The sequence below is a fragment of the Uloborus diversus genome, chromosome 5 (assembly GCF_026930045.1).
Source record: "Uloborus diversus isolate 005 chromosome 5, Udiv.v.3.1, whole genome shotgun sequence".
Taxonomy (NCBI): Eukaryota; Metazoa; Arthropoda; class Arachnida; order Araneae; family Uloboridae; genus Uloborus; species Uloborus diversus.
The window spans coordinates 131352325-131378569 of NC_072735.1; the positions used below are offsets into that span (position 1 = coordinate 131352325).

General features: G+C 34.1%; 4 protein-coding genes across 4 annotated transcripts; 1 reads left to right on the forward strand and 3 right to left on the reverse strand.

Annotated features, from left to right (window-relative positions):
- Positions 1–845: 845 nt before the first annotated feature.
- LOC129223143 (uncharacterized) lies at positions 846–2990 on the reverse strand. The gene is made up of 2 exons (XM_054857710.1): positions 2223–2990; positions 846–1976 (listed from the first exon to the last, which is right to left on the reverse strand). The coding sequence occupies exons 1-2, from the start codon at positions 2988–2990 to the stop codon at positions 846–848; spliced, it is 1899 nt and encodes a 632-aa protein (XP_054713685.1).
- Positions 2991–3290: 300 nt separating this feature from the next.
- LOC129223144 (uncharacterized) lies at positions 3291–5216 on the reverse strand. Its single transcript, XM_054857711.1, has one exon. The coding sequence runs from the start codon at positions 5214–5216 to the stop codon at positions 3291–3293; it is 1926 nt and encodes a 641-aa protein (XP_054713686.1).
- An 8526-nt stretch (positions 5217–13742) lies between these two features.
- Positions 13743–14669, forward strand: LOC129223145 (uncharacterized). Its single transcript, XM_054857713.1, has one exon. The coding sequence runs from the start codon at positions 13743–13745 to the stop codon at positions 14667–14669; it is 927 nt and encodes a 308-aa protein (XP_054713688.1).
- Positions 14670–19212: 4543 nt separating this feature from the next.
- On the reverse strand, positions 19213–23781 carry LOC129223146 (uncharacterized). Its single transcript, XM_054857714.1, has one exon. It carries the CDS (start codon positions 23779–23781, stop codon positions 19213–19215), a length of 4569 nt encoding a protein of 1522 aa, XP_054713689.1.
- Positions 23782–26245: the final 2464 nt, after the last annotated feature.

Here is a 26245-nt window from a genome sequence, read left to right on the forward strand (position 1 = left end):
AAGCAATTATTGGCTGTAACTTACTGGTTATTACATAACTTTTGCCTCTAATTTACGAATTGAACCGCATCATAACTTGCAGACTCTCACTGTTGTGGTATATTCTTATAAGCTTCCAGTTTTTTCATAATATCAGCTTCAATAAAGATAACTTATGCTGGTAAGGTTCACTGGTTTAATTTATAGTGGACTGTATTTTTAAAAAGGTAAATTGATAAAACGTAGGTAGAACACTTTTATTATGTAACTAAACATAATGTATAAACAAATCTCGGTGCACCTGCACCTGAGTCTTCAGGTAATGACTGCCGAAGCAGAAGGTGCGAGCCTTTTAACAACTGCGATGGCGCCACATGCGCAATACTTCTAGAGTTGAGATGTAACATGCCGCCCGCGTTGAAAGGTTCAACTTTCAAAAACCAATCATACATAACATACATTTCAAAAACAATCAAAATTTATCACAGGATATGAACATAGTGATATAACAAACTGCTTCAAAATTATATATAAGAGGTAAACATGTAAAGAAGTTTAAAAAATTGTAAATGGCAAATTTTAATACCCAAAAATAACTTTTACTGAATTGGTAAAATACAAATTTTAGAAATAGATCGAGTGAAAATACCATTAGAAGTTCTAATTTTTACGACTCTTATTTTGTTATCTGAACCCTTTATAGTTTCCACAATACGACCAAGTGGCCACTGTAACGGGGGTACGTTGGGTTCCTTTAAAAGTACCATCGTACCAACTTCAACATTATCCTTAGCAAATTGCCACTTGTTACGCTGCTGTAAGTGATTCAAATAATCAGTCTGCCATCGTTTCCAAATTACTTGCACTTAATTTGTTAATTTTTGCCACTTAGACAATTTACTTTCTGGAATGTCCTTTAATTTTGGCTCTGGAAGTGCAAGTAGTGGGCGGCCAATTAAAAAATGACCAGGGGTCAAAACTTCATACTCGTTCACATCGGTTGATAAAGGAGTAAGTGGACGGGAATTCAGAATTGCTTCTATCTGAACCATTACAGTGGTAAATTCCTCGAAACTGAATTTATTATTACCTACTGTCCGTTTTAAATGATGCTTAAAGGATTTCACACCTGATTCCCATAGCCCTCCAAAGTGAGGAGAACGAGGGGGAATATTTTTCCAAACAATTTCTTCAGACAATAAATAGTTATTTAACGTTGAGGTAGGCGCGTCTGCTTGTGCCAGTAATTTCTTAATTTCAGAATTCGCGCCCTTAAAATTGGTTGCGTTATCACTGATAATGCTAGAAATTTTTCCCCGCCTAGAGATAAACCTCTTCAGAGAAGCAATAAATGCCTCCGAGGTGAAATCGGAAACAATCTCCAAGTGAATGGCCTTTGTAGAAAGACATATAAAAATAGAAACGTATACATTAACAATTTTTGCCTTTCGAAGGTTACTTACGCGAATTTGAAATGGTCCACAAAAATCGACACCACTATTGACAAAGGGGGCAACTGGGTTTACTCGTTCAGAAGGCAATTCTCCCATTAACTGCAATGGCGAACTTGGGCTATTTTTGAAACAAACATTACAGTTATGCACAACCTTTCTTGCAGTGCTTTTGCCATTAATAGGCCAAAATTGCAGCCTCACAAAATGAAGCAATCCCTGGGCACCAATATGAAAGTATCTTTTATGAAAACTTTCAAAAATTAAATAAGTTAATTTGCTATGTTGAGGAAGGATTAACTGATGCTTGGCATCAAACTCTATTTGATCTTTAGTAAGGCGTCCTCCTACTCGTAAATTATCATTTGAATCCACAAAGGGATTTAGGGACGAAATTTTACTTGAGCCTGAAATACCTTTTCCATTCTTTAAGGCCGCAAGTTCAGGCCCAAAATGCCTTACTTGCACCTTATTAACAAGAATGGCTCTAGCTCCTTGCAAGTCATCCAAAGAGAGGGTGGATTGACTTCTTTCTTCCTTTCTACACTTCCGAGAAAATACGAGAATAAACCTTAAAATTCTCAATAATTTAAAATAATCATTAGTTACATTTAACAAATATTCAAAAAATTCATCATTTTCTGAAATAAGAAATGTATTAATGTTAAAGTTCTTGAGTTCTAGTTCATAAGCAGGATCACAAGAAAAATCGCAATTCTCAGTTGATGGCAGTTCACCTTGTAAAAACTCCGGACCATTCCACCAAAGTTCATTCGAAACGAGATCCTTTACTGTGGTACCTCTCGAGATCAAATCAGCCGGGTTATTTTCTGAACTCATCCACCGCCAACTGCAATTACCGGTTAAGTTCACAATCTCCGCCACCCGATTGGCGACGTAAGTCTTGAGATTTGTCACGGGAGTGTTGATCCACCATAACACAATAGTAGAATCTGTCCAGCAAAAAGTTTTTGATATTGGCAGCTCCAGAATAAGAGAAATCTTATTCACCAATCGCGCCAGCAGCAGAGCTCCACAAAGTTCAAGTCTGGGAATGGTTAACATCTTTAAAGGGCATATTCTAGATTTGCTGCACAAAAGTCTGGTTGTGAAATTTCCAGACGGATCAGCACAACGCAAATAAATTACTGCTCCATATGCACGTTGAGATGCATCCGAAAATGCATGAATTTCAAACGCATAGGTGTTATCGGCAATCACTGGTCTTTTTACACTAATTTGATCAACTTGCCGGAGCTGAGCGAGAAATGAAGTCCATTCTTGCATCACATCCTTCGGCAACGACTCATCCCAGTTTGACTTCAGTGTCCATAGACTTTGCAATATAAGCTTCGCCTTGGTGACAACTGGATCTACTAGCCCAAGGGGATCAAAGAGCATATATATAGTAGATAAGACTTCCCGCTTGGTGAACATGTCCTTAATTTCATATGTGATGTCAAAAGTGAAGTTATCGGTGTCACGTCTCCATAACATTCCCAATGTTTTCACAGGTTGAGAAAAGTCAAACGATAATTTAGCATTTTCTTCATCTGCCATAATTATTGCGGAGTTTGATATAATTTTATGTAATTCGAACCCTCCTCTCTTTAAAAGATTACGCAATGATATTAATGACTGTTTTGCGGCATCTACAGACGCTGCACCTGTTAAGATGTCGTCAACACATGTGTCATCACGCAAAATATCTGAAGTGATAGGAAAATCCGATTTTTCATCATCCGCTAAAGCCTGCAACACACGGGTCGCGAGAAAAGGGGCCGAGCAAATACCGTAGGATACAGTAGTAAGTCTGTATATTTTTACAGGGGCCTGACAGCTATCTTTCCAGAGAATTCTTTACAAATCTCTTTGCGACTCATGCACTAGTATCTGACGGTACATTTTACGAATATCCCCACAAAAGGCAATTTTATGCTTACGAAATCTTAGCACAATCGAAAACAAATCTTGCTGAATAGTTCCCCCGAATAGAAGAATGGAATTCAAAGAATATCCTGATGAGGTTTTTTCCGAAGTATTAAAGACTACCCGCAGAGGTGTAGATTTATTTTCCGGTTTATATATTGGGTGATGTGGGATATAATATACCCTACCCGGTTTTTCATCAGCTTCGACATCCTCCACTTCTTCCATATGTCCCAACGACAAATATTCAGCCAAAAAATTCCGGTACAAATTTTCCATAGTATTGTTTTTATTCAATTTGGCCCAAATACTATTCAATCGTCTTTCTGCAGTAAGTTTTGAAAAACCTAATAACGATTCCGCGTTCTCCCTCATTGGATATTTTACGATATATCTACCTGTACTATCTCTAGAGTGAGTTCTAACAAAATGTTCCTCACAAAATTTTTCGTCTTCCGTTTTAGTCGGTTCAATATTATCTCCGGGAAAAGACTCGATTTTAAAGAAATTCTCCAAAGAAGTGTCTAACTTAGAATTTTGCGTAAGATAACAGTTAATTAAATCTGTTTCCTGTAGTGTGCTGTTAGTACACAGGTACCCGAAAACACCGTCCTGAAATATTAATTTCTTATCCTCAGAATACAGTTTTGCCGGTCGCAAAATTTCAAAAAACAAGCTACTATTTAACAACAATTTTATGTCCGTACTCTTATAGAAATTTGGACAAGCCAACACAATGTGACTAGGAATTTGACATTCGTTTATAGAAAAAGACTTAGACGGAATTTTTGCCGCGACTTGCGGAACAAGAAAACATTCAATCTGTTTTTCAAAAGTACTATCTGCATTGCTAATGCAGCAAATGACCTTGTACTTTATTGGTACAGAATGGTCACCAATCCCACTTAAAGACAAATTCTTGACTAGCAATTTCTTAAGTCCCAAGAAATCTGCTAACTTTTCCGTCATGAGATTTATATCAGAGCATGAATCACTTAACGAAGTCACATCCACGCGATTGTTGCCCTTTCCTAAAACAAACACATTTAATTTTGTCATCAAATTACCTATTTGTTGTGTGCGAGATACTAAAGTCGCACTTGTTTTGCTGTCAAATTTACTTTGCTGACCTACAGAAACAGTAGAACTTCCTTGCGAGGAGTCCAAAAAGTTACGTAAATTGCGACCTACTGAGTCAGAAATAATTTTGGTATGAGAAACTTCATCTAAAGAATTATGCAACAAGGTATTATGTTTGCCCTTGCAAACAGAGCACACATATTTTGATTTACAGATCCCCACATGAGCATTAAGGCAATTTTTGCAAAGTACTTTTTGCTCTACAAATTTCAATTTTTCAGATGCACTCATGTCATGAAATCCAACGCACCAAAACAATGTATGGTTGTTTTTATACAAAACACATACCCTCGGTTTATTATTTTTATTTTGAACTACAAACGCTTTGCTTTTTCGAGACGAAGGGCCAAGGTTTTTAAGAGGTTGTTTAGTTTGTGTATTTTTACTCACGGTTTCTAATATTGACACCCTAGTTTCAAAAAACTCTAGCAATTGATCGAAGCTTTCAACATCTTTACCTTTAAGAGACATTTGATACTGTTTAGAAGATTCTTTATCAACCTTTTGTAAAAATAAATGAGACAAAAGTTTTTCTGATAGGTTATTTTGATCAAATTCTAGCACCTTTAAAGCGCGTAGATTTTTTTTGAAATTATCTATTAAATTTCGTAATTCTTTTGGAGATTCATTGTTTATTTTTTCTAGGTTGAGTAAATTTTGAATATGAGCATTTACAACAAGTCTTTTATTTTCAAAACGGGAAGTTAAGGCATTCATTAAAGAATCGTAAGTGTCTTCCGAGGTTTGCAAAGATTGAGCTTGACCTTTTAACGCAGATTTAAGGTAAAATAGCTTTTGCGTGTCATTTAATTGGTCGTTTTCAGGGATTAAGGCTTTGAATTGCGTAGTAAAATTTTGAAATTTCTCATATTTGCCGGTAAAAATGGGTAAGGGAATTTCTGGCAGTTTATATTTAGTTTTAGCGATAGGTACATGCTGCGTAGCCCATACATTAGTACTAATCTGAGAATTAGCGTTTTTATGAATTTGAGAGAGGAGAGCTCGGATTCTTACCTCTGCATTCTCAATCGAAATTTCAATTTCTTCAAATGCCTGAAGGTTTTCCGTTATGTCAACGCTTTCCGGTAGCCCAAGTACCTCTGTTTGAAGGGTCTTCAAATCTCTTAGAATTTCTTTTAGGGCTTCTAATTTCACTGTCAGTTGAACTTCCGTTTCTTCTTACAACTCAACGGTATTTAGGAAATTTTCAATTCTTGTAACTCTTCCTTTGAGAATTCCTCCTTGACGGTTTATCACAGTTGGAACTTTTTCTATGACAGTTACCATATTTTTGGTATTTCTGTCCGGCTAGGCGGACCACTTTGGTAAGGTTCACTGGTTTAATTTATAGTGGACTGTATTTTTAAAAAGGTAAATTGATAAAACGTAGGTAGAACACTTTTATTATGTAACTAAACATAATGTATAAACAAATCTCGGTGCACCTGCTCCTGAGTCTTCAGATAATGACAGCCGAAGCAGAAGGTGCGAGCCTTTTAACAACTGCGATGGCGCCACATGCGCAATACTTTTAGAGTTGAGATGTAACATATGCCTTCAGCTCCAGTGATGTTCCCATTGATTTTCCTGAGGGGTATACTCACAGTAATCCATTGCACACAATATCTGCATGCGATCATATACATGATGTGTTCAAAAAATTTTTAGGGTATAACCCAAGAGTGATAGAGCTCCGTGTTTTCCATGGAGTAGAAAAAAAACTGGTAAAATTAAAGTTTCATATTTTTTCCTTATGCTTCGAAAATTAACTTTCATTAACTACACTGTAACGATTAATAACTGCTCTTTATGTGCAGCTATAAGGGTCACTTGGAAAAAACTGTAATCGGTAGCTAAATTAATTTATTTCTTCAGGAAAAGTTAAAAATGCGATGATAGAATCTGAATTATAAATGAAAATTTCTGAAGTTTGAGGGTAAACGCTATACTGCCGTGCTAAGCGCAAAAGTGGTATCTGCAGCCGAGTTCAAAATGAGAAATCACCCTTTAAGGTTGTGTGCCTCCATGTATTTGATTCAGATGAAACTTTTTCAGAATTTTTTTAAAATGTTTCCCATCGACAAATGACCATAAAACATTGTACTTGGGTAAAATATGTGGCAAAGAACCACCTGCTGACAATAACTCAATTTTGACAAAAAGTGCAAATACCATTTTTGTGCTTAGCACGGCAGTATAAGTCTAAAAAATGTTTCAGAGTATATGGCGTATATGGATTACACCGTATGGAAACACCATTGTTCAGCTCCGTTACTGAGTATTTCAGACTAATTAGTCCATAACAAGGACGAAACTTTAGTCTATGGTTATCAGTATTTTTCATGTATATTTGAATTTTAGTTCTCTACACCTGGTTAATATTTTTCTCTATTTTATACTCATTGATAGCACTCATAGAAACACTACTATTTACGTATAAAATAATATACATTTAGCTTCAAAGAACAGTAAGAAGACAATTTTTTAAAGACAAATGGAGTTTTTCCTGAACATTCCTCTGGATTACCGTAAATAAATAAAATGAGCCAGATAAGCTGAAACTGCTTCTATCACAAAAAATCTCATGAAACTTTTTCTGAGATAGTAAAAAATGGAAGTACTCATGAAATGGAAACACTAAAATATTTATGGAACATAATGCACTGAAATTACTTTGTTTTGCTCCAATTTTATCTGCAAGCTATCACAGACGCTGTCTCAATGTCTACTTGCAGTGTCTTTTGATACGTCTATGACTAAAGTCATTGTTGTTTTATGTACATCCATAAAACCAATAATATTGATTGTAATATTGGAATCAGGTGGCAGATTCACATAGATAAGACCCACCTATGATGAAACAGTTCTTTCGTATTAAGTTTTAAAACCAAACGTTAAAGAAAGTTATCGGATATGTTGGAAAAAATATTTATTACACTATTGTTTCCTTGCATATTACCAGTTTTGTTGATAGTGTATGAGTTTTAGTGCGTCTGATAGCACGTGCACTTCTTTATTGGAACATATATTTATGACGCCACAAAATTTTTCTTTATTTTAAAAGATGCATGTGTTTATCCTAAGTAATATGTTCAATTTCTTAAAAATGCGAAAAATAGTTTGTGTACAAAATAAGGACTACGTGTTAGTGTAATAGTGTTTTTCAATGAAAGTGTTTTTTGTGTAACTGAATGTTTTTTGATTTCTTTTCAAACTTTTCAAAATAAAAAGAACTTGAGATTTTCATCCATTTAGAATTTTTGAACGTATAAATACACAACGCTGATTTCTTTAAGTAAATAATTTAATGCAACCTAAAATTTTGATTTTAACATATACTAAGTCAATAAACTATTATTATAAAGCATATTTTAGTTTGAGAAACTATATATTTTCATAATACTATGCTGTATTATTTCTTTGTTTAAAAATGCGTAACTAAAAGTAAAAACTCTGTGTAAGACATTATGTTTTCTATTGATTTGAGCATCGTTATACAGTACAGTGACGTTTTTATATCATCACTGTTTGCTCTAGTGCTGATGGGCCTATGGAAGAAGGGTTCTGATATAAACGCAATTATTATCACTGTCAGTGGCGCACACAATGGCAGGGTGCAGTTGGTCTGGACTCCTCACATGGCCCTTGAGTTTTTTAAATTTACAATGACCCTAGGTATGTAGTGCTTAAAGTAATTAAAATCTAAGGTAACAGTAATTGCAGTTTTAATGAAAAAATTATAATTTAATTTCTCTCTTGCTTCCCTAACAAATATGAACTACATGTGAACATAAATTGTTCCAGAATGATGATTTTTGTTTCGATGTTTTTATTTTAAATTATGAGAAAAGTAAATACATTTATTCTTGTGCTTCCTGGTATTTATTTAAGAATTTGTTATTCATAAAACGCTAAGTAATTATTCAATATTTTTTAATGTTTTTTTTCCCCGACAATCGATAAAATCGAGAGAATATAATTGGATGCGTGTTGAAGTAAGATATGAGAATGGTGGAAATTCGATCCTAGATCCGACACACCTCCTTTAGAAATTTCTGCTTGCGCCACTGATCACTGCTCTTACATTTTAAATAATAATTTATTTTTATTACTTATTTGGTAGTTTAGTGAAAAAATACACGTTCGACACTTTGTTCCTCGTAAACTTCTTGGTCTCTGAAAAGCATATATTACGATTAATAAATCCAAAAATATTATATAACATACCAACTAAGCTTACACTTAGTATTTAAGCTTAAATACATGAAACTCGATTTGTTTTTCATTTTAAAAAAAAGTAGGAATTGAGAGAGTTCGAATATGACAAAAGAGTAAGAACAGTTCAAAGATGTGGGGCAAAGACCGATTGGAGTGTAAAGTCTAGCCCTCAAGTTTAGTCACTCAAGAACTAATAATAGCTTTAAAAGGCAAACACGAAGAATGATTTCATTCATTTTAGGCTTTAAAAAAAACAAATTTTTAACATTAAATTAATTTCAGTAAATTTATTTTCTTATTACAGGAAAAAATGCGCTAAAGTGAAAAAAAATGCAGTTAGTCAATAAAAATTTACATTTTTTTGGCCATAGTTTTTTGATATTGGGAGGGAAATATAAATAGCTTTGATTTGATTTTATATTTCCAACCAAATGAATGATTACATCTTCCGTTCATCAACTCTTTTCCAATTTTCTTTTCTTGTCAACAACAGAGTATGTAATTTACTAAAATATTCAGATTAATCAAAATTTATTTAAAAAAACACCTTTCCAAAGCCTCTCTCGTTGTTTTATACGTTTTTAAAAATAAAATAAATATATTTACACGTAACATTTTGTTGTCTTAGTTCAATGAAAATAGCATAAATTTACAAGCTCATGAAGATGGTTTGAAGCTGAATAATTTTCCTAAAATTACTAAACTGTTATTAATATTACTTGATTGCGTTTAATTAAGAAACTCAAATGATTCGCTATTAAAATATCATTACGTATCAATTTTGGCAAATATTTAACTAGACTTTTGTCACCTCTAATTAATCTTAAATGTTGCAGCTTTCAATATTAGCATATAAGTTATAAGATTACACCTCAGCATTATAAGGAACCACGGAAAAACTCCTCCTTAAATCTGTCATACATTTAAGGCAGAAAGAAACAGAGATGTAAGGGGATATTTTCAAGTTTTGAGTAAAACGCGATTAGTTCTTATCCCTGGCATGATTTCATTGAAAACTTTTTCAAAATCATACTGTAAATCAGTAATTATAAAGGCTAACATTATTATTATTTCTTGCCCCAAAACGGAGGAGAGGTTCTCTTATCATTTGACAGACTATCTCCAAATTTTTAATTTCGGCACTTACATCCCTTTGCTTCTCACTGCCTCATTTGATCGTTTCAAACATCTATTCATAACAATATATTTGATGATTTGCTGTAATTATTTGCTTCTTTTAAAAATGAGTTGCTTTTTTCGTGACGTTTTCGTACCTTTTTATACAGGTAACCAATTCAATGAAAGTATTTAACCGAACATTTAAAGAAAAATCAATGCGAAAACGAATAATACGCAGCAAATAAACGGACGTTTTTCAAATGTATATTATCTCATTTTGACATAAAAGATTTGCTCTTAAATTAATAAATCAATTGCTAAAATGGTTTGCTGTTTAAATTGCAAAGAATAAAATATTTTCGTTCCAGTACTGTTTAAAAAAAAATTCTGTTACTTTCGGGTTTTTTTTCTTCATTTAAAAAAAAAGATTTTTCAAAAATGTCTATTGAACATTAACTTACGCAACAAAAATGGTGCTTCATAAGACTTATTTGGGCAACTCCAAGGGTAATTGACTGACATTTTTGAAGCAAAACAATATGCATTTTGCAACATTCACCGCAAAATATGTTGTGCAAAAGATCTTTTGTCCTGGAATATTACATTTTTCATGATTAATTTAATGGTATAATTGAACTCCTGAAATACATTTTGGATTATTTTCAAATATTGCTTGAAAACATGAATACAAACAGAATTCTTTTAAAAATGTATCATTCAGTTACCATGCGTTTAACATTTTTTTTAATCGTCCAAAAATGTATTTTGAGATTTTAATCATACCATTAAATTCAGCTTAAAGACCGCCCACCTTGCCTAGTGGTTAGAGAAGTCTAGCTGCGATGGGGTGGTCTCGGGCTCGAATCCCGGCTCGGGCATGGATATACTTTCTCTCTCTCGTCCCTGCCATCTCTTTGTGTGCAGGTGTTGCTGTGTTGTAAATGGTTTCCTACCCTATAATCGGATTTTTATGGCATATATGCACTGTGTAAGTCGGACTTAACACCAATTTACAGTAAAGTTTGAAAAGTGAAGCAACGCACCCCAAATTGCCAGCCTAGCTGGTATACGACAACAACAATTCAACCTGGAAATTATGTACATATATATATTTCCACAGGAAAAAAATATTTTTTTCAATGTATATTTAGCGTTGAATATTAAAAAATTCGTATTGTTTTGTTACAAAAATGTCAGTCATTTACCCATGGAATTGCTTACTTAATAAAATCATGCATATCTAAGATCAAAAATATACAATTAACAAAATACTATAAAAAATGCATGTTTATGTTCAAAATCATATCTCTTAAGAAACATATCTAGTCTTTTTTAATAAAGGGTATGTATTCTTTTACGAGACATTAATGTTATAAAAAGTTTATTCACACATCTGTGTACCAATTCTCAAGCAACGTCAATTAAACCTCCTATCAGTAGGTCCACTCCCATTCATTGTTAAAATACAATAAACAGCCATATATTTTATTCACCATAAAAGAAAAAACCTAATAACTCGACACAAATCATTGTTGGGGTAGTAAAAACAAAATAATAAAAAACTATATATGTTCCAAATAAATCAATCTATAGTAATTTAATGGACTAAAATTTTTTTACGGCACCAGATATTAAATACATCAGCGATACTTTTGTCACGTAAAAGAACTCGCAAAAACAACATTTTACGGAAAATATGAAGCCCTAAGTGGAAGAATAAATTTTCGAGAATCCACCCTAAATCTGGATGGATCTTCTGCTGGTGATTTCATGTTCGGAATAGCAAGCGAAATAGACCTCGTTTAAAACCCGCTCACGCTTGGAACATTTGGCTTCGAGATCTATAGAAAAAGAATCTATTTTCAAGATTTGAAATTCGATATTAAGCACTTGTTTCCTAGGGACAGGAAATGGCACGTAGATAAAGATACATTTAATTTTGGTTTTTGTCAAAGTATGATTAACGTCCTATTTCAAAGGGTTTTTTTCTCCCTTAATAAAGTTTAAACTACTATGGTTTTTCAAGAAATAAAAATTGATCAAAATGTCTTTCGGTTTTAGGTTTGTGTTGTTCTTCGAGCCGTTTAATCAAGTTATTTAATTTTAACCCTTTTTTTTTAATCAATACAATAAAATCTCGTTACAGCGTGCTTCGGTGTAACATAGAATCGGCTACATTGCAGATATTTCTCTATGTCTTAACTATATATATGCATATATATATATATATATATATATATATATATATATATATATAGAGAGAGAGAGAGAGAGAGAGAGAGAGAGAGAGAGAGAGAGAGAGATTTTGAACAAACGAAAAATTAATATAGACGAGGCGCAAAACTGCTGCATTTAAAACTATATCAAATATTTAGAATTTAAAAATTGTGATAACTTGTAGGTATGCAAACGAAAATGAACAACATTATTAAAAATGACCAAAAACAAGAACAACAATATAAGCAATTGATCTGCTTCTTCGTCAGTGGGTGGGAGCAGCATACCCTAACCGAGCCAAATGAAGATTTCAATCAAAATATTGAACTTTTATATAGATTTATTTGTGAAAAATTTACTTGGTGTGCTAAAAAAAGCATCCCTAGAGGTAAGGTAAAGAACTACAGATGTTTCTGGTCAGATAACCTTAGATAACTTAAATCCAAACGTGACAGACTCAGGCGAAAAGCTGAAATAACCGGTCGCCCTTCTGACGTACAGAACTGGAGAAAACAGTCTGCTCTTTTCAAAAAATCTATTTTGCAGGAGAAGCGTACCACCTTCAATGACTTTCTCTCGGGTCTGGATTTTCGCAAGAATGGAAAAAAGGCGTATAAATTTGTCTTCAGCCTCAACAACTGTGGAGCTTCCAACACAAGTACTAGACAGGCTTTCCTGGTCGAGGACAGGATAATCAATTCCGACGCCAAAGTCGCAAACTCTTGTCCAACACTTTTCAAGCCTTCAACAGAAAAGTAATTACGCGAGACAGCTCTCGAGAACTCTTACTAAAAATCTTAAGATCAAGATGAAAGAAGAAGGTACTTTACCTACCATCTCGGATATTTTTAATGCTCCTTTGGGTCTAGCTGAACAGTTTTCGGCACTGAAATGTTTGAAACCACGAAAATCTCCAGGTGAAGATAACATTTTTGCAGAATTTCTCCTGCACTTGGGACCTCGTGCCAGTGAAACCATCTTAAAGCTATTCAACTTAATCTGGCATTCGGGAAATTTTCCCTCTCAATGGTGTAAATCCACTATCATCCCGATACATAAAAAAGACTTAGATCCAAGTATAGTGACAAACTACAGACCTATTTCTCTGACAAGCATTCTCTGCAAGACCATGGAGAGAATTATCCTGTGTAGACTGAACTGGTATTTGGAAACCAATGGGATCTTGGAAGAAGAACAGGCTGGCTTCAGGAAGTTTAGGTCAACCAACCAGCAAGTCTCATTGCTTAGTCAGAAAATAAAAGATGCTTTGGATAAAAGACAGATTCTCTCTGCGGTCTTCATTGATCTAAAGTCTGCTTACGACCTTGTTTGGAGAAAGAACCTCCTTTCGAAATTGTCTGACATCGGAATACGTTCCAACATGCTCAGATGGTTCTACGGTTTTATGAAAACTCGATTATGTAGAGCACGATACAACTATTCCTTGTCGAGATACAGAGCTCTTAAGACCGGGTTACCGCAGGATGCAGTCTCCAGTTGTATACTTTTTAACATATACATCAATGATTTAATCAGTGAATTGAAAAAGATTGACGGATTGCAATGCCTGCTTTATGCTGATGATCTTGTCATCTGGTCTACAGCCCCTAAGAACAAAGCCAAAGTCACCATAGAGGGATTTTAGGAAAGGCTTTGTTAGTTCTTGAAAGATGGACAGATTCGAATAATATGAAGGTAAATCTTGATAAGACTTTTGTTGAGTCTTTTTTATTGACGCATCAACCTTTTTACCCTCAAATTTTCTACAAAGGGTGTCAGATACCACTGACTGAAAACTTTAAATACCTGGGAGTCAGTTTTGATAGAAAACTTACATGGGGGTCCCATGTGGAGGACATCACCCGACGTGCCATAAAAAGAGTTAATCTCCTAAAAATATTAGCGGGTTCTAAATGGGGTTGGTCAAGAGACACGCTAAATTTTACATACAAAACTTATATTCTACCCATCCTTACTTACTGCTGTGAGCCGCTGATCTCAGGATCAGAGCAAGTCCTTCAACACTGTGAGACTTTTCAAAATCAGGCTCTACGACTGATTACCGGAGCAGTGAAGACAACACCCATTGACTGCATGTTACTCAGCACTGAGAATAGACCTCTAAAGATGATCTTTGAAGAAAGAGCTGTTCTCCTATGGGAAAGAATACTTAGAATCCCTGGGTGTCTGTCCCTGTGGAACCAGGACTCTCTGGTCGAAGGGAGATACTTAAAATCACAAAAAGGTTTTCTCCGGGGAGTAGCTGATATTTCTTCTAAACTAGATTTAAAATATGAGACTGAAGAATTTCCTCCCTCCATAAACCCCATTTCTGAAAAAGGTTTCTCCATTCGCCTTAATTTGATTAAGAATGTGTTCAAAGCGGAGACAAATGATGTAGTGTTAAGAGCTCTTGCTCTCAAAACAATAGAATCCTGTTACCCCAGAGAGAAATGGTTGAGAATATATACTGACGGCTCTAAAGTGAATGGATGTGTTAATACTGGTGCTGGTGTTTACTGTGAACTTTTTTCCTTTTACACCCCCATTGGCAACCATAGTTTAGCTTTCGATGGCGAGATTGCCAGGCCCTGTCACAGCTCCAGCCACATTTAGACTCTTTTTCAAAAGTAGTTGTATTAACGGACTCAAAGGCTGCACTCCAAGCTATCGATACACCTAGCCACTCCCGAACTTTAACCACCGATAATTGTTTGAAGCTCCTTAACCGGCTTGCCAGAAATAATAAGACAGTTGTTCTTCAGTGGATTCCGGCCCACAGTGGAATCCAAGGTAATGAGATGGCCGATTTTTTGGCCAAAAAGGGAGCATCGGTTCTTCAGAGAACCAATCCTAAGCTTCAATTAAGTAACATCAAAAGCTTAATAAAGAAAATCTTTAAAGACACTTTTCACGAAGAACTCAAAAATCGCAACACCAATAAACCATGGTTTAAACTGATTCTGAATGTCCCTAACTGGCCTAGGATGAAATCTGTCGCCATGTTTCGTTTATTATCTGGCCATGATTGCCTACGAAAACATCTCTGTCGTATCAACGTGGTTCCTGACCCTTTCTGCACTTTGTGTGATCTCCACGAAGTAATGGACATGCCTCATTTGTCCAGATGTCCTGCTCTCCCTCGGACATCCATCTGGGAACGCTATTGGATTGCTCGTTTTCATTTATAGTTTTGTTGTTATCCTTTTGATATTCAACTGTCTTTAAATGTGCCATTGGAAATTTAAAAAAAATATATATTAATAAACGTCATTGATCTCAGAATTCCATGGTTTTCACGTTATGGGAAGAAATTTGAGACGGTACTACTTGTTACAAAAGCATTTGTGGTACAAAAGTACCCCCTTTGTTCAAAACCATCCGGTTACGTGCTGCAAAAAAAAACTGATTCAGATTAAGGATTCAAAAATTCCATTTGTTAAAATAGTGGTAGTAAAATCCTGTTAATATTGCCAATAACATACTAAATATTATTAGCATTGCGCTAATAAAATGAGTTGTCTTTTACCACCGAAAGCAGCAATGGAATTTCTCGAGGTTAGATTATTTATTATTAGAGATATGCTATTTCCTTTCCCAACTCCACGCCAGTGCCTTCTTCAGAAAATTAATTTTCATCTCTTTGTTCCTCTCTTTGTATTTATAAAAATATAGGGGAGACCGGGGCTAGTTGTCACAGTTTTCACTTTTTGATTTTTCTGTTTTTTTCTGTAGTATTTACGGTAAAAATTATTTATGCCTCTGATAGGGTAACATCTTCGCTACAAAAAACACTGGGAGCATCATCTAGAAATTCACATCCGGTTACATGAAATCGTGAGCAATCGTGAAAAATATTTTGCGAAGACGCCTCAACAATGCCAACTAATCCCTGAGTCGGGGTTAGTTGGCATAGGTAGTGGGGCAATTTGGCATATGATGTGAGGCAAGCGTTTCTACTCTTCTTTATGTAAGGTGCAATTAGAAATAATGTTAATGTCCCTGAAATTGTACATTGTATATGTCAAAAAAGAAAAAAGAAACAACTTTTTAAGTACACAAAAAGTATATTGACAAAAATGTACAAATCATAAGAAGTCAAAATCAAATCATTCAGTTAATTTACATTTCAACAGAATAAAGTGCGGCGACACTGCTTATCATAATGGATGGTTCAATTTTTTGATGATTTTATTAAATTTGTACCAGATTATGTCCATGATTCAGGCCAACACAAGTTTCCCTTATATTTCTTCATGGTATATACTTTAAATTAGCCATTCCCAATTTCCGTAGTTTTTTCAGGGTATACCCTGCAAATGTATTTCACAGCTATATAGTCCCCACAATGAAACTTTACGTACGTAGGTGAGCATTTATAAAAAAAAATAACCAAAAGGGTGGTGACTTTTTTTTTTAAAGGAGAGAGTTTAATAATGATCAAGTTTTTTTTTGCTTATAAAGCTCCTTAAACCGAAAACAAATAACTACTTTGCAACTTTTATTTATTTATTTTTTTAATGTAGCTCTTCACTTATATTTATATACTATCTGCGTTACCCGGCTTTGCACGATCTACCTCGAAAATAAAAGTTATGACAAGTGACGCATGTTCAATAATCAGGCTTTAATTAGAGAAAAAAAAACTGCAAATTTTCCCGTCCAAACAATGATTGTGAAAGAATCTCTTCTTAAAACTGTAAGTTTATTTTTATATTTATTTTGGGAAAAATAAGCTTAGAACTTCTCGTCTTGTTTGAAGTTAATAAAGAAATAAATCTAAATATTGAAATTTCCATTTGTAAAAGTACGTTTTTTGTCCTATCAGAGGGGATTTCGGATGTCAGTTTTTGAACTTAAAGAACTCACGAAACTAATAAATAATTCATGCAAACAGAAAACGTTTTCTTGAGACACGTAAAATTTAGTCATCTACTTAGAAATGGAAAGAAAGGGAGAATCGGTGCTCCTGTCGTGTTCATCAGCGAGTTTAGATTTTTTTCTTGCTCCTTTTGACAAGATTTTTTTTAACTTTAAAGGGTAAACCTCGTTTTATATTCAGCTACTAACATTCATCTTAAAATAATCATTTCGCCTAATTAAGCATACATTTCTGTAAAGTAATAGGACAGCAAGGTGTTTCACCAAATAAGACCATGTAAGAAGGCCAACCTCCAATTTTTTTACGTAGGATAGTTAAAGTCTTTTAGATCTTTATTTTATCATTATCCTACTTTATAAAAATGCTTAGTCGCCAAGCAATTTGTTATAAACAGGCAAAAGTGCAGCAACAGTTTTTATAAAAATCTCTTGACAAAATTTCCTGATCTTTTTTTATAGAAAAATTTTGTTTCTTAATGTTCACTATAGTTTACTATTATAGAAAAACTGTCTAGAAAGGCTCGCTTACGTTGTTGACGAATTCAAAAAGAAAAATGTCGCTGTGTGCCATTATTTTTACCATGATTTGATAACCCTAAAAAAGTTGACTTTAGTCCAATAAGACCTTCAACGGCATTATTAAGACTCAGATGTCCTTATTAAGACTCCGAAGAGTCGGGTGGAGGGTATGCTCCTGTGCTACATATGTCGCCATTTATATGCGTCTATGCAATAGTTTTCATAATCGCTGTTGTTTTAGTAAATGTTTACCGAATGATGTATGATGATGAAAAATAAAACCGATAAAAGGATAACTTCATCATATATAAAGCTCCTTGCAGCACAACCTCTGACTCTTTTAGCTGACAATCACGACTACACTCTTCAACAGAAAAGTTTGATTACTAAAATGCTAAATGAGTTAACACTATTCTCTCGTCTACGTCATTTTAGTTATGAGTTGTTACCCTTGGATAAATACTTCTGTTTGATTAAAAGTATTTCTTGTCAACGAGAGAGGCAAAGTTTTTCTTGGATGCGAATCACTATCTATGATTCACAGGCCGTATTCATACTTTTAATCAACCATAAGTATTTATCTAAGGGTTGTCACTTATAACTACTCGTACAATGAGGTAGAAGAGAGAGTAGTGTTATCTCATTTTGAATCAATCTTTTCTGTTGAAAGGTGCAGTCGTGACGTTTCAATGATCGATGATTTTACGTCTAACCAGTAGGCTCAGGTTGAACTTGGGGGAAAAATTAAACATGGCACTCCGGTACTATAGCAGACTCCGTTAGTTTTGTATGTTTCAAGTTTTTCTCCACCACCTCAACTCATGAGCTTTGACAAAGTGTTCGGTTATACTGGTTTAACTGGTTATACCGATGAGAATGTGGCGTTATCTGCTTCCACAAGGGCTTTGGCACACCCTCAATTTTTTTATTTGGAATGCATATATGCTTTTTAAAGAGATTGTTATGTTTCAGCCAAACATACGGGTACCCCGGAATATTACTACAGATCATACTCAACTTTATCGTGTTGCAAGAGAGAGGAAAACCAAAAGCGGAGAAAAGCGGGAAAAAGTGAACACAGCAGTGCTCACTGACACTCCAATCAAAAAGGTTCTAGAAAATGATAAACGCGTTGCAGTAAAATGAAAATCAGTATCCAAAATCCTCAAAGCCAACAAGAAATCGGAAGATGAAAGCAAACCAAAAGAAAGGACAAAAAAGAAGAAAGAAGATACAGAATACGAGGAAGAAGACGATGAGATTTGCCAGTGCTGCTTGAAAAGTTTCAAAAATAGCAAACCTCGAGAAAAAAATGTCTGGCAAAAGAAATGCCCCATGTGGACCTAGAAAGCAGGGTGTCGCGAAACAACTTCTAACTCTCTTCTGCCACGCGGTTATAGGATACATAAAACCAATTAACTTAAAACATTTTATTGAAGAAAAATTATGAACTGAATGAACGAACATAAATTAAAATCATAACAGAACTAACAGAAACAACATAAGCACTTGAACATGAATTCACTGAGTATATATACACCAAACTGCTTGGCTAATACTGTTGCCATTTTAAAAAACATAAAAGTTTTTCCACATACTCCCCACCTGTACTCTTTAATGAGTACACTAAAACTTAATATAAATTAAACAGATCTATCAATTTAAACTAAATTAGACATTTCAATCATCACTTAAATTAACAATCAACATACTTCAGTCTGAAATTAAACTAATTTAAACATTCAATAAACAATACATTTCATGACAAAACAGTCACTTCGAATGGATAGAGTAGTTGAATTGCTCTTCTTAAGCAACCTTTAGACGTGCGGACTATGCATGCACGTACATTGCCATCTCTTCCTATGAGAACTTTATCGATCACACCCATGTCCCACAGTAACTTATTTTTCAAAGGTCCTTCAACAAGCACTACATCTCCAATTTTTAAGTTCTGTTGGGAGTGAGGAACTAAAAAATTATGAGCACTTCTCAATTGCAACAAATACTGTTCGTTCCATTGAGACCAAATTTGCTTGATTAAACGAGTCTGGAACAATTTACGTTTCTGTAAAGTCTTTTGGTTAGAGCTTTTGTCAAATACCTCAAGGAAATAATTTGGAAAGTTAATCTTGTCCTTTCCTGGAAATAAAAAACATGAAGGTGTTAATGCAATTGGTTCATTTAAATCATTGAACTCATAGGTAATTGGTCTATTATTCAAAATAAACTCAATTTCTGTAAGGATGGTAGCAAGCTCTTCTAATGTCAACAGAGCTCTACCGAGTATTTTTCTCAGCGGGTCTTTAATACTTTTCATCAATCGTTCCCAGAAACCTCCCCACCATGGAGAACGTTCTGGAATAAATTTCCAAATGATGTTTTCCGACGCTACAAAATTCTGCAGCTCTGGATGCTTTATTATTTTACGAAAAGATTTCAGTATTTCACAAGATGAACGGAAAGTCTTTGCATTATCAGAAAATATTACTTTTGTATTTCCTCTTCTTGCTAGGAAACGTCTCAAAGCTAAGATAAAACTTTTTACGGACATATCTTGCACTACTTCAATATGAACCGCTCTAGTTACGGCACATATAAATAATACAATGTACACTTTCTCACAACTGTTTAATTTAGATTTAACAGTTATTGCACCACTAAAGTCAGTTCCCACATTAGTAAACGGTGGACTTTCAGCAATACGTTCCAAGGGACCAGTTAACTGCTTAGCTGGTTTTAACGAATATTTTTTGCAGATTAAACAAGTAGAAATAACTCTTTTCACGGTCTGTCTTCCTTTCGGTATCCAGAATTTTTTACGCACTTGAGCTAAAGTTGATGATACACCCGAATGAAAGACACGAAGATGTTCATGAAAAATCACCAATTCCGCAAATTTCGATTTCGGAAGTAAAACTGGATGTTTTTCATTTTCAGTCAATGGAGCCTCTTTTAGACGTCCTCTTACCCTAAGAACACCAGTCTCGTCCAGATATGGAGATAAGGAATAAATCTTAGAAGATTTACTAATCTGCTGATTCTTTTGAAGCCTTTGAATTTCCTCGCGGAACACTTCCCACTGCACAGTTTTTATCCACATCTCTTCAGCTTCTTGTAATTCTATAGCACTCAGTGGACCCTTTTCAATTGATAATTTTCTGGACTTCGAAATAAATCTCAACACCCATGCAGTCACTCTCAGTAATTTTTTGAAATTACTAAAGTCGTTAACTTTTAATACAGGACTGTACGATGAAACAACCGTGTTAACACTAACTTTCAAAAGTTCAACTTTCGCCGCGTCATTCGAACAGTATTGTTTCTGCAACACTATTGTTTCTGCATCACTAGGGCTAGTCAACCACTTTGGTCCGCGCCACCACACGCTGTCATTTTTCAACAAACTCAATGATTCACCTCTTGTCAGTTTATCTGCTGGATTCATTAAACCTGGACAAAATTTCCACATACTAGGCGAAGTCAAATCTTGAATAAGACAAGTACGATTTGCAACAAATTGTTTCCACTCCCTAAATGAACCTCTAATCCAACACAAACAGATTTCTGAATCCGTCCATAATATTACTCTATCAGACAAATTATTAAATAAACCAGACAAATATTTGCACAATTTTGCAGCCACTAACACTCCTAACAATTCCAGTCTCGGAAGCGTTAACTTTTTCAACGGTGCCACTCTGACCTTTGACATTATAAAGGATGTCGAAACTTCATTCTTCTTATTACTATACCTAAAGTATGCAACCGCACCATAAGCCACTAATGACGCGTCCGAAAATATATGTATTTCAACAGAATCCCTAAGGTCACTCACATTTAAAAAGAAATATCTTTCTACAGTTATTGAATCTAAATCTTTAATCTCCCCATACCACTTCCTCCACTTCAAAGTCAAATTCTCTGGCAATTCATCATCCCAATCTGCACCTATTTTCCAAATATCTTGCATTAAACATCTAATTCTTACAACAAAAGGAGACAAAAAACCCATTGGATCAAATATCATTGCGGCTGTCTGCAGCACACAACGCTTAGTATTTTTCAACGAAGATAAATTACTCAACAAAGATTTTACATCTAATGACAAACTGTCCTCCTTAGTATTCCAATTCAACCCCAACACCTTTAACTGACAATTTTCCAAGCACTCACTAGTACTCAGACCCTGGTCAACCCATAAAGATTCCAATTCAACTGAATTAGATCTGAGCTTTCTTAAGTTGAAACCCCCATCTTTCAAAACTGATACGGCATCAGACGACAACTGAAATGCTTCTTCCACGCTTTCAGCTCCAAAATACAAATCATCGACGTACAATGAACTTTTCAACATTTCAACAGTTGTACGCCTATTATCTTCATATTTTTTTATGTGAGTTTTAATTGTAGCACTGAGAACAAAATTTGACATTGTACAACCGAATGGTAATCGATTCATTTGCATAATTTTATATCCCTCAGAGTTATTTGAAGCCCAAATAAATTTCAAATAGTTACGATCATTTTTTGCAATACTAATCATAAGGAAAGCCTTCTCAATGTCTGCATTGAATGCAATTTTAAACTTCCTAAAGTTTAACATAATATCAAGAATGTTAGCGTTTAAATTTGGACCACATTCTAACGCATCATTTAACGAAATATTTTGCTTTAATTTTGAACTACAATTAAAAACGAGTCTCACTTTAGTCGTATCCTTATCAATCCTAACAACAGGACGATGTGGCATAAAGTATTCGTTTTCAGTTCTAATACATTCCTGAACTATACCTAGCCGTTCTTGTTCCTCAATAATTTTATTATATTCTTTAGCCAACCATTCATCCTTCCGAAGACTTATTTGCAATTCATCAAATCTTTTCTTTGCATTACAAAAGTTATTCCCTAACTCAATCGGGGAAAATTTCCATAGCAATCGTGTTTCATATCTACCCTGAATGAATTTTAAATTTGATTGAAATCTATCTATTATAAGCTTATCTGTTAAAGTTAATTCTTCCTTATCTGTGATACCTAAAACATCAAGATCCCAAAGAACCTGAACATCCTTTGCAATTACGCAATCCGTAGCCAAAACTCCTACGAAGCTTGAATTGCAATTTTGTTGGATCCCCTGAATAGCTAACCCAAACATCGTTGGTACGCAACTTAATGTTTCATTTATTTTGAACACTTTTGAATCGCAAATTATACCCCAAAACACATCCCCTCCAATTAAAACTTCAATTTCATTTTCACTATTACACATATCTGCAAGGAACAAGCCTTTCTGTTGCAATGCATTTTGAACGTTGACATTAGGTACTGCTAAGGATGCTGAAGTTATTGTTTGCGTTACTAAAACTTCAATTTCAATTGATGATTCAGAATTATTTCTATTTGATAGTTTAAGTTTTGCAACCTCATAAATTCTTTCCGATGGTTTTACCGACTCGAAAGAATAAACTGAAAGCTTTTCCCTTCTAACTATATTTAATTTTAAACGACTTGCTAAAGATTTTGTGATCCAAGATCTTTCAGAACCGTTATCTAAAAGTACTCGAGCAATTTCTACAGAATTTGAATCTTTACCTGCACTTGCAATCACTGAACATGTAAGCAATAAAATATTTGATTTTAAAGCCGACGAATTACATTGCGTCACAACAGAGTTATTTTGTTCATTAACTCTGTCATTACTTAAAGGTTTATTCTTAGCATTTTCACATAAAACGTAACTGTGAAATTTACTTTTACAAAATTTGCATTCAACTTTTAACCTGCACATGCGACTATAATGATTTTTCGAGAAACATTTAAAGCAACGGTTTTCATTTTTTAACTTATTTCTACGATCTTCGATAGTTTTATACTCACAAAACTCATGATCTGGACTATTACAAAATACACAATGCTTTTTTGTACTAGCCACATAGTTTGCTGTTGCAGCATAGTTTTTATAACTCTTAATGTTACTTGACCCATTTTTACAATCATTCTTATAAGAATTTTCTGAACCAGATTTAAACGATTCCGACCTTAATTGCACAAGTAATGCACGTTCACGCGATTGAATTTCACTTTCTAAGAAAGTAAGAACGTCCTGAAATTTATACCCTTCCGAATATTTTCTATTGAATTCCAAAACAAGATCTCTAGGAACACGATCAAGTATGATTGGTGTTAACAAATTACAGTATGAATCTATTTCAATGCCTAAACTTTTCAAATTCCTAATTTGAACTTCCACTTTATCAAAATAAATTCGCAACCTATTTAAATCCCTTGAATTATACACAGCAGGAATTTTCAATAAATTATTCATGTGTAACTGAATCAAAGTATGTGTATTACCAAAACGCTTTTTTAGTAATTCAATAGCCGAATCGTAATTTTCTTCTGATAAAGTAAAACCTTTAATGCAATTTGCTGCAGCACCTCCCAAAAATGTCTTTAAATAATTAAACTTGTCAATTTTGCTTAAATTTGTATTTTTATCAATTGCATTATTAAACCGATTCATAAACTCCAAATATCCCACTGGATCCCCATAGTAAGTTTTAATGTTCAATCGAGGCAATTTTACAGTCCTAACATTCTGAACATTTAATTCTGAGGAATTAACTGAACTGGAATTGTTAGTTTTAGTCTCTAAAAGTTCTATTTTATTTTTTATTCGTTGCTTTCAAAGTACTATATTTTCCGAATATTCTTCGGAAGTAGTACAATCCTTTTCAATTTCATCTAGCGGTAAATACGCTTCAATATCCAAATTCACAAATTTCAGACTTTTTTCTTTCTCAAGTAATTGCTCATGAAACTCTTTCAAAATACTCGACTTAGTATCATTATCCTCGCTGCAAGTTTGAATCTTCACCAAAAAGTCATCTATTTTTTTAATTAGTTTAGTTGTCGTCATTCTAATAGCTGCTCTTTTAATTTTTAACTTTGCAATATCTGCCATTTCAATCCTTATTTACTTCAATTACCAACTAACGTATATAAAAGCACAATTTCTATAATTCTCAACTCACGAGCCAAATTTCCTACTATTCAACAACAGTTCAGCTCACAACAACACAGTAGAAATAACACAAACTTCAGTCAAAATAGAAATGAAAAACCACTCACAACCTTTGCACGTGCCACAAAATTTCCAACAACTTCCCCCACAAGCAACTTCAAACACAACTCTCACAATTTCCACCTTTCACGACTTCGCGGCCGATGCACCAAAAATGATGTCGCGAAACAACTTCTAACTCTCTTCTGCCACGCGGTTATAGGATACATAAAACCAATTAACTTAAAACATTTTATTGAAGAAAAATTATGAACTGAATGAACGAACATAAATTAAAATCATAACAGAACTAACAGAAACAACATAAGCACTTGAACATGAATTCACTGAGTATATATACACCAAACTGCTTGGCTAATACTGTTGCCCTTTTAAAAAACATAAAAGTTTTTCCACACAGGGGAAGTTCAGATTTTTCTTCTACTGGAGAACCATAATTTCCATGATGGTATCGTTCATCATCCAATGTAAAAAAAATAAGTAGAGTTATTTTTTCGATTAACAGAGTGTTTGTTTTAAAAAAAAATTTCCAAATTAATTTATTTCCAAAATAAAAATTGAATCTTTTAGATGATGAACTTACTTTGAAAGCAAGTTTTAATACTATTTTTGTTTTATTCTACTGGTTTGGGTTAGTTTTAAATGCTTATTTAATACATCCTTCAGCCTTTCTGTCAAATTTTAAAGGTGTATTATGAGTGCTTTTGAATTCGATAGCTTACCCCATTCCACGCACCAATGTACCTGCGTAATAGGATAAGTGTGAAAACTTTCCGAAGATCTTTTAAAAAGTAGGAAACAAATACGCAGAGCACAGTAGAGTCAAGAAGTAAATATAGTTAGCTGCTGAAATAAATATGCGGATCATCCAAGAAATTGAAAAAAGGTTTTCTACTGCCTTTACAACATGAAAAAGTTAACGTTTGAAAAGTTACTAAATGTAATCCCTTGTACTTAATACTAATGAAACCCTGTGAGAACTTTTGAAATGTGTTCCTATAGATTAATCAAATTTAAAGTACTGATAGACCCTGATGTGCGATTTAACTGCAAGCATACTCCTTCATAGACTGGCGCAACATCTTCGACCATTCGACGTGAGTATCCACTAAAATAAGGTACAATATCAAACAAAAAAATGGGGTAGAGATTTACCCCTAACAAAATGTAATGCTGAATATTGATTGATATCAATCACTTCTAATGGAACAGTTCGAAAAATTAAAAATTAGAAGTGTTTTAAGGAACACAAGGAATAAAGTTACATAGTGGTCACAGCGTACCAGGTTAAATCCCAGATATTCAAAAAAAATTGTTTTTCAATTTACTGTCAAATGTTTTGAAGCGGTGAGGGAATATGCTTCTTACTCTAACAATACAGTATACTTCCTTTTTTTAAGAAACTGGAATGGAGAAAGACTAAAGGTTAATAAAAATCGCAAATAGCAATAAAATAGAGGCTGGTTCTTTGAGGCTCCCCTAACAAAAGTTTCTAAAGCTTTTCCCTTTTAATTGTTTAACGAGACACTCTAGAAGAACAGTAAATGAAATAAGCCTAAGTTCTTTCGTGTTTACTTTAGCTAGGATTCTGTTGCTTTGGATTCACTTAAATAAAAACTTCGTACATGCTTCAGATCATTAGCCTTAATTGCATCTTTGAATGTGTAAAAACGTTTCTTTCCCCAAGAGTTTTGTGGATGTTTAT

Bases quoted from the DNA above. Each gene is read 5' to 3' on its own strand.
- LOC129223143 (XM_054857710.1), bottom strand. From the start codon at position 2,990: ATGGCAGATGAAGAAAATGCTAAATTATCGTTTGACTTTTCTCAACCT. The intron at 1,977-2,222 runs GTAAAGGATCTC...TTTTCTCGGAAG, and splicing joins TGATCTCGAGAGGTACCACA to TGTAGAAAGGAAGAAAGAAG.
- LOC129223144 (XM_054857711.1), bottom strand. From the start codon at position 5,216: ATGAATGCCTTAACTTCCCGTTTTGAAAATAAAAGACTTGTTGTAAAT.
- LOC129223145 (XM_054857713.1), top strand. From the start codon at position 13,743: ATGAAGGTAAATCTTGATAAGACTTTTGTTGAGTCTTTTTTATTGACG.
- LOC129223146 (XM_054857714.1), bottom strand. From the start codon at position 23,781: ATGAATAATTTATTGAAAATTCCTGCTGTGTATAATTCAAGGGATTTA.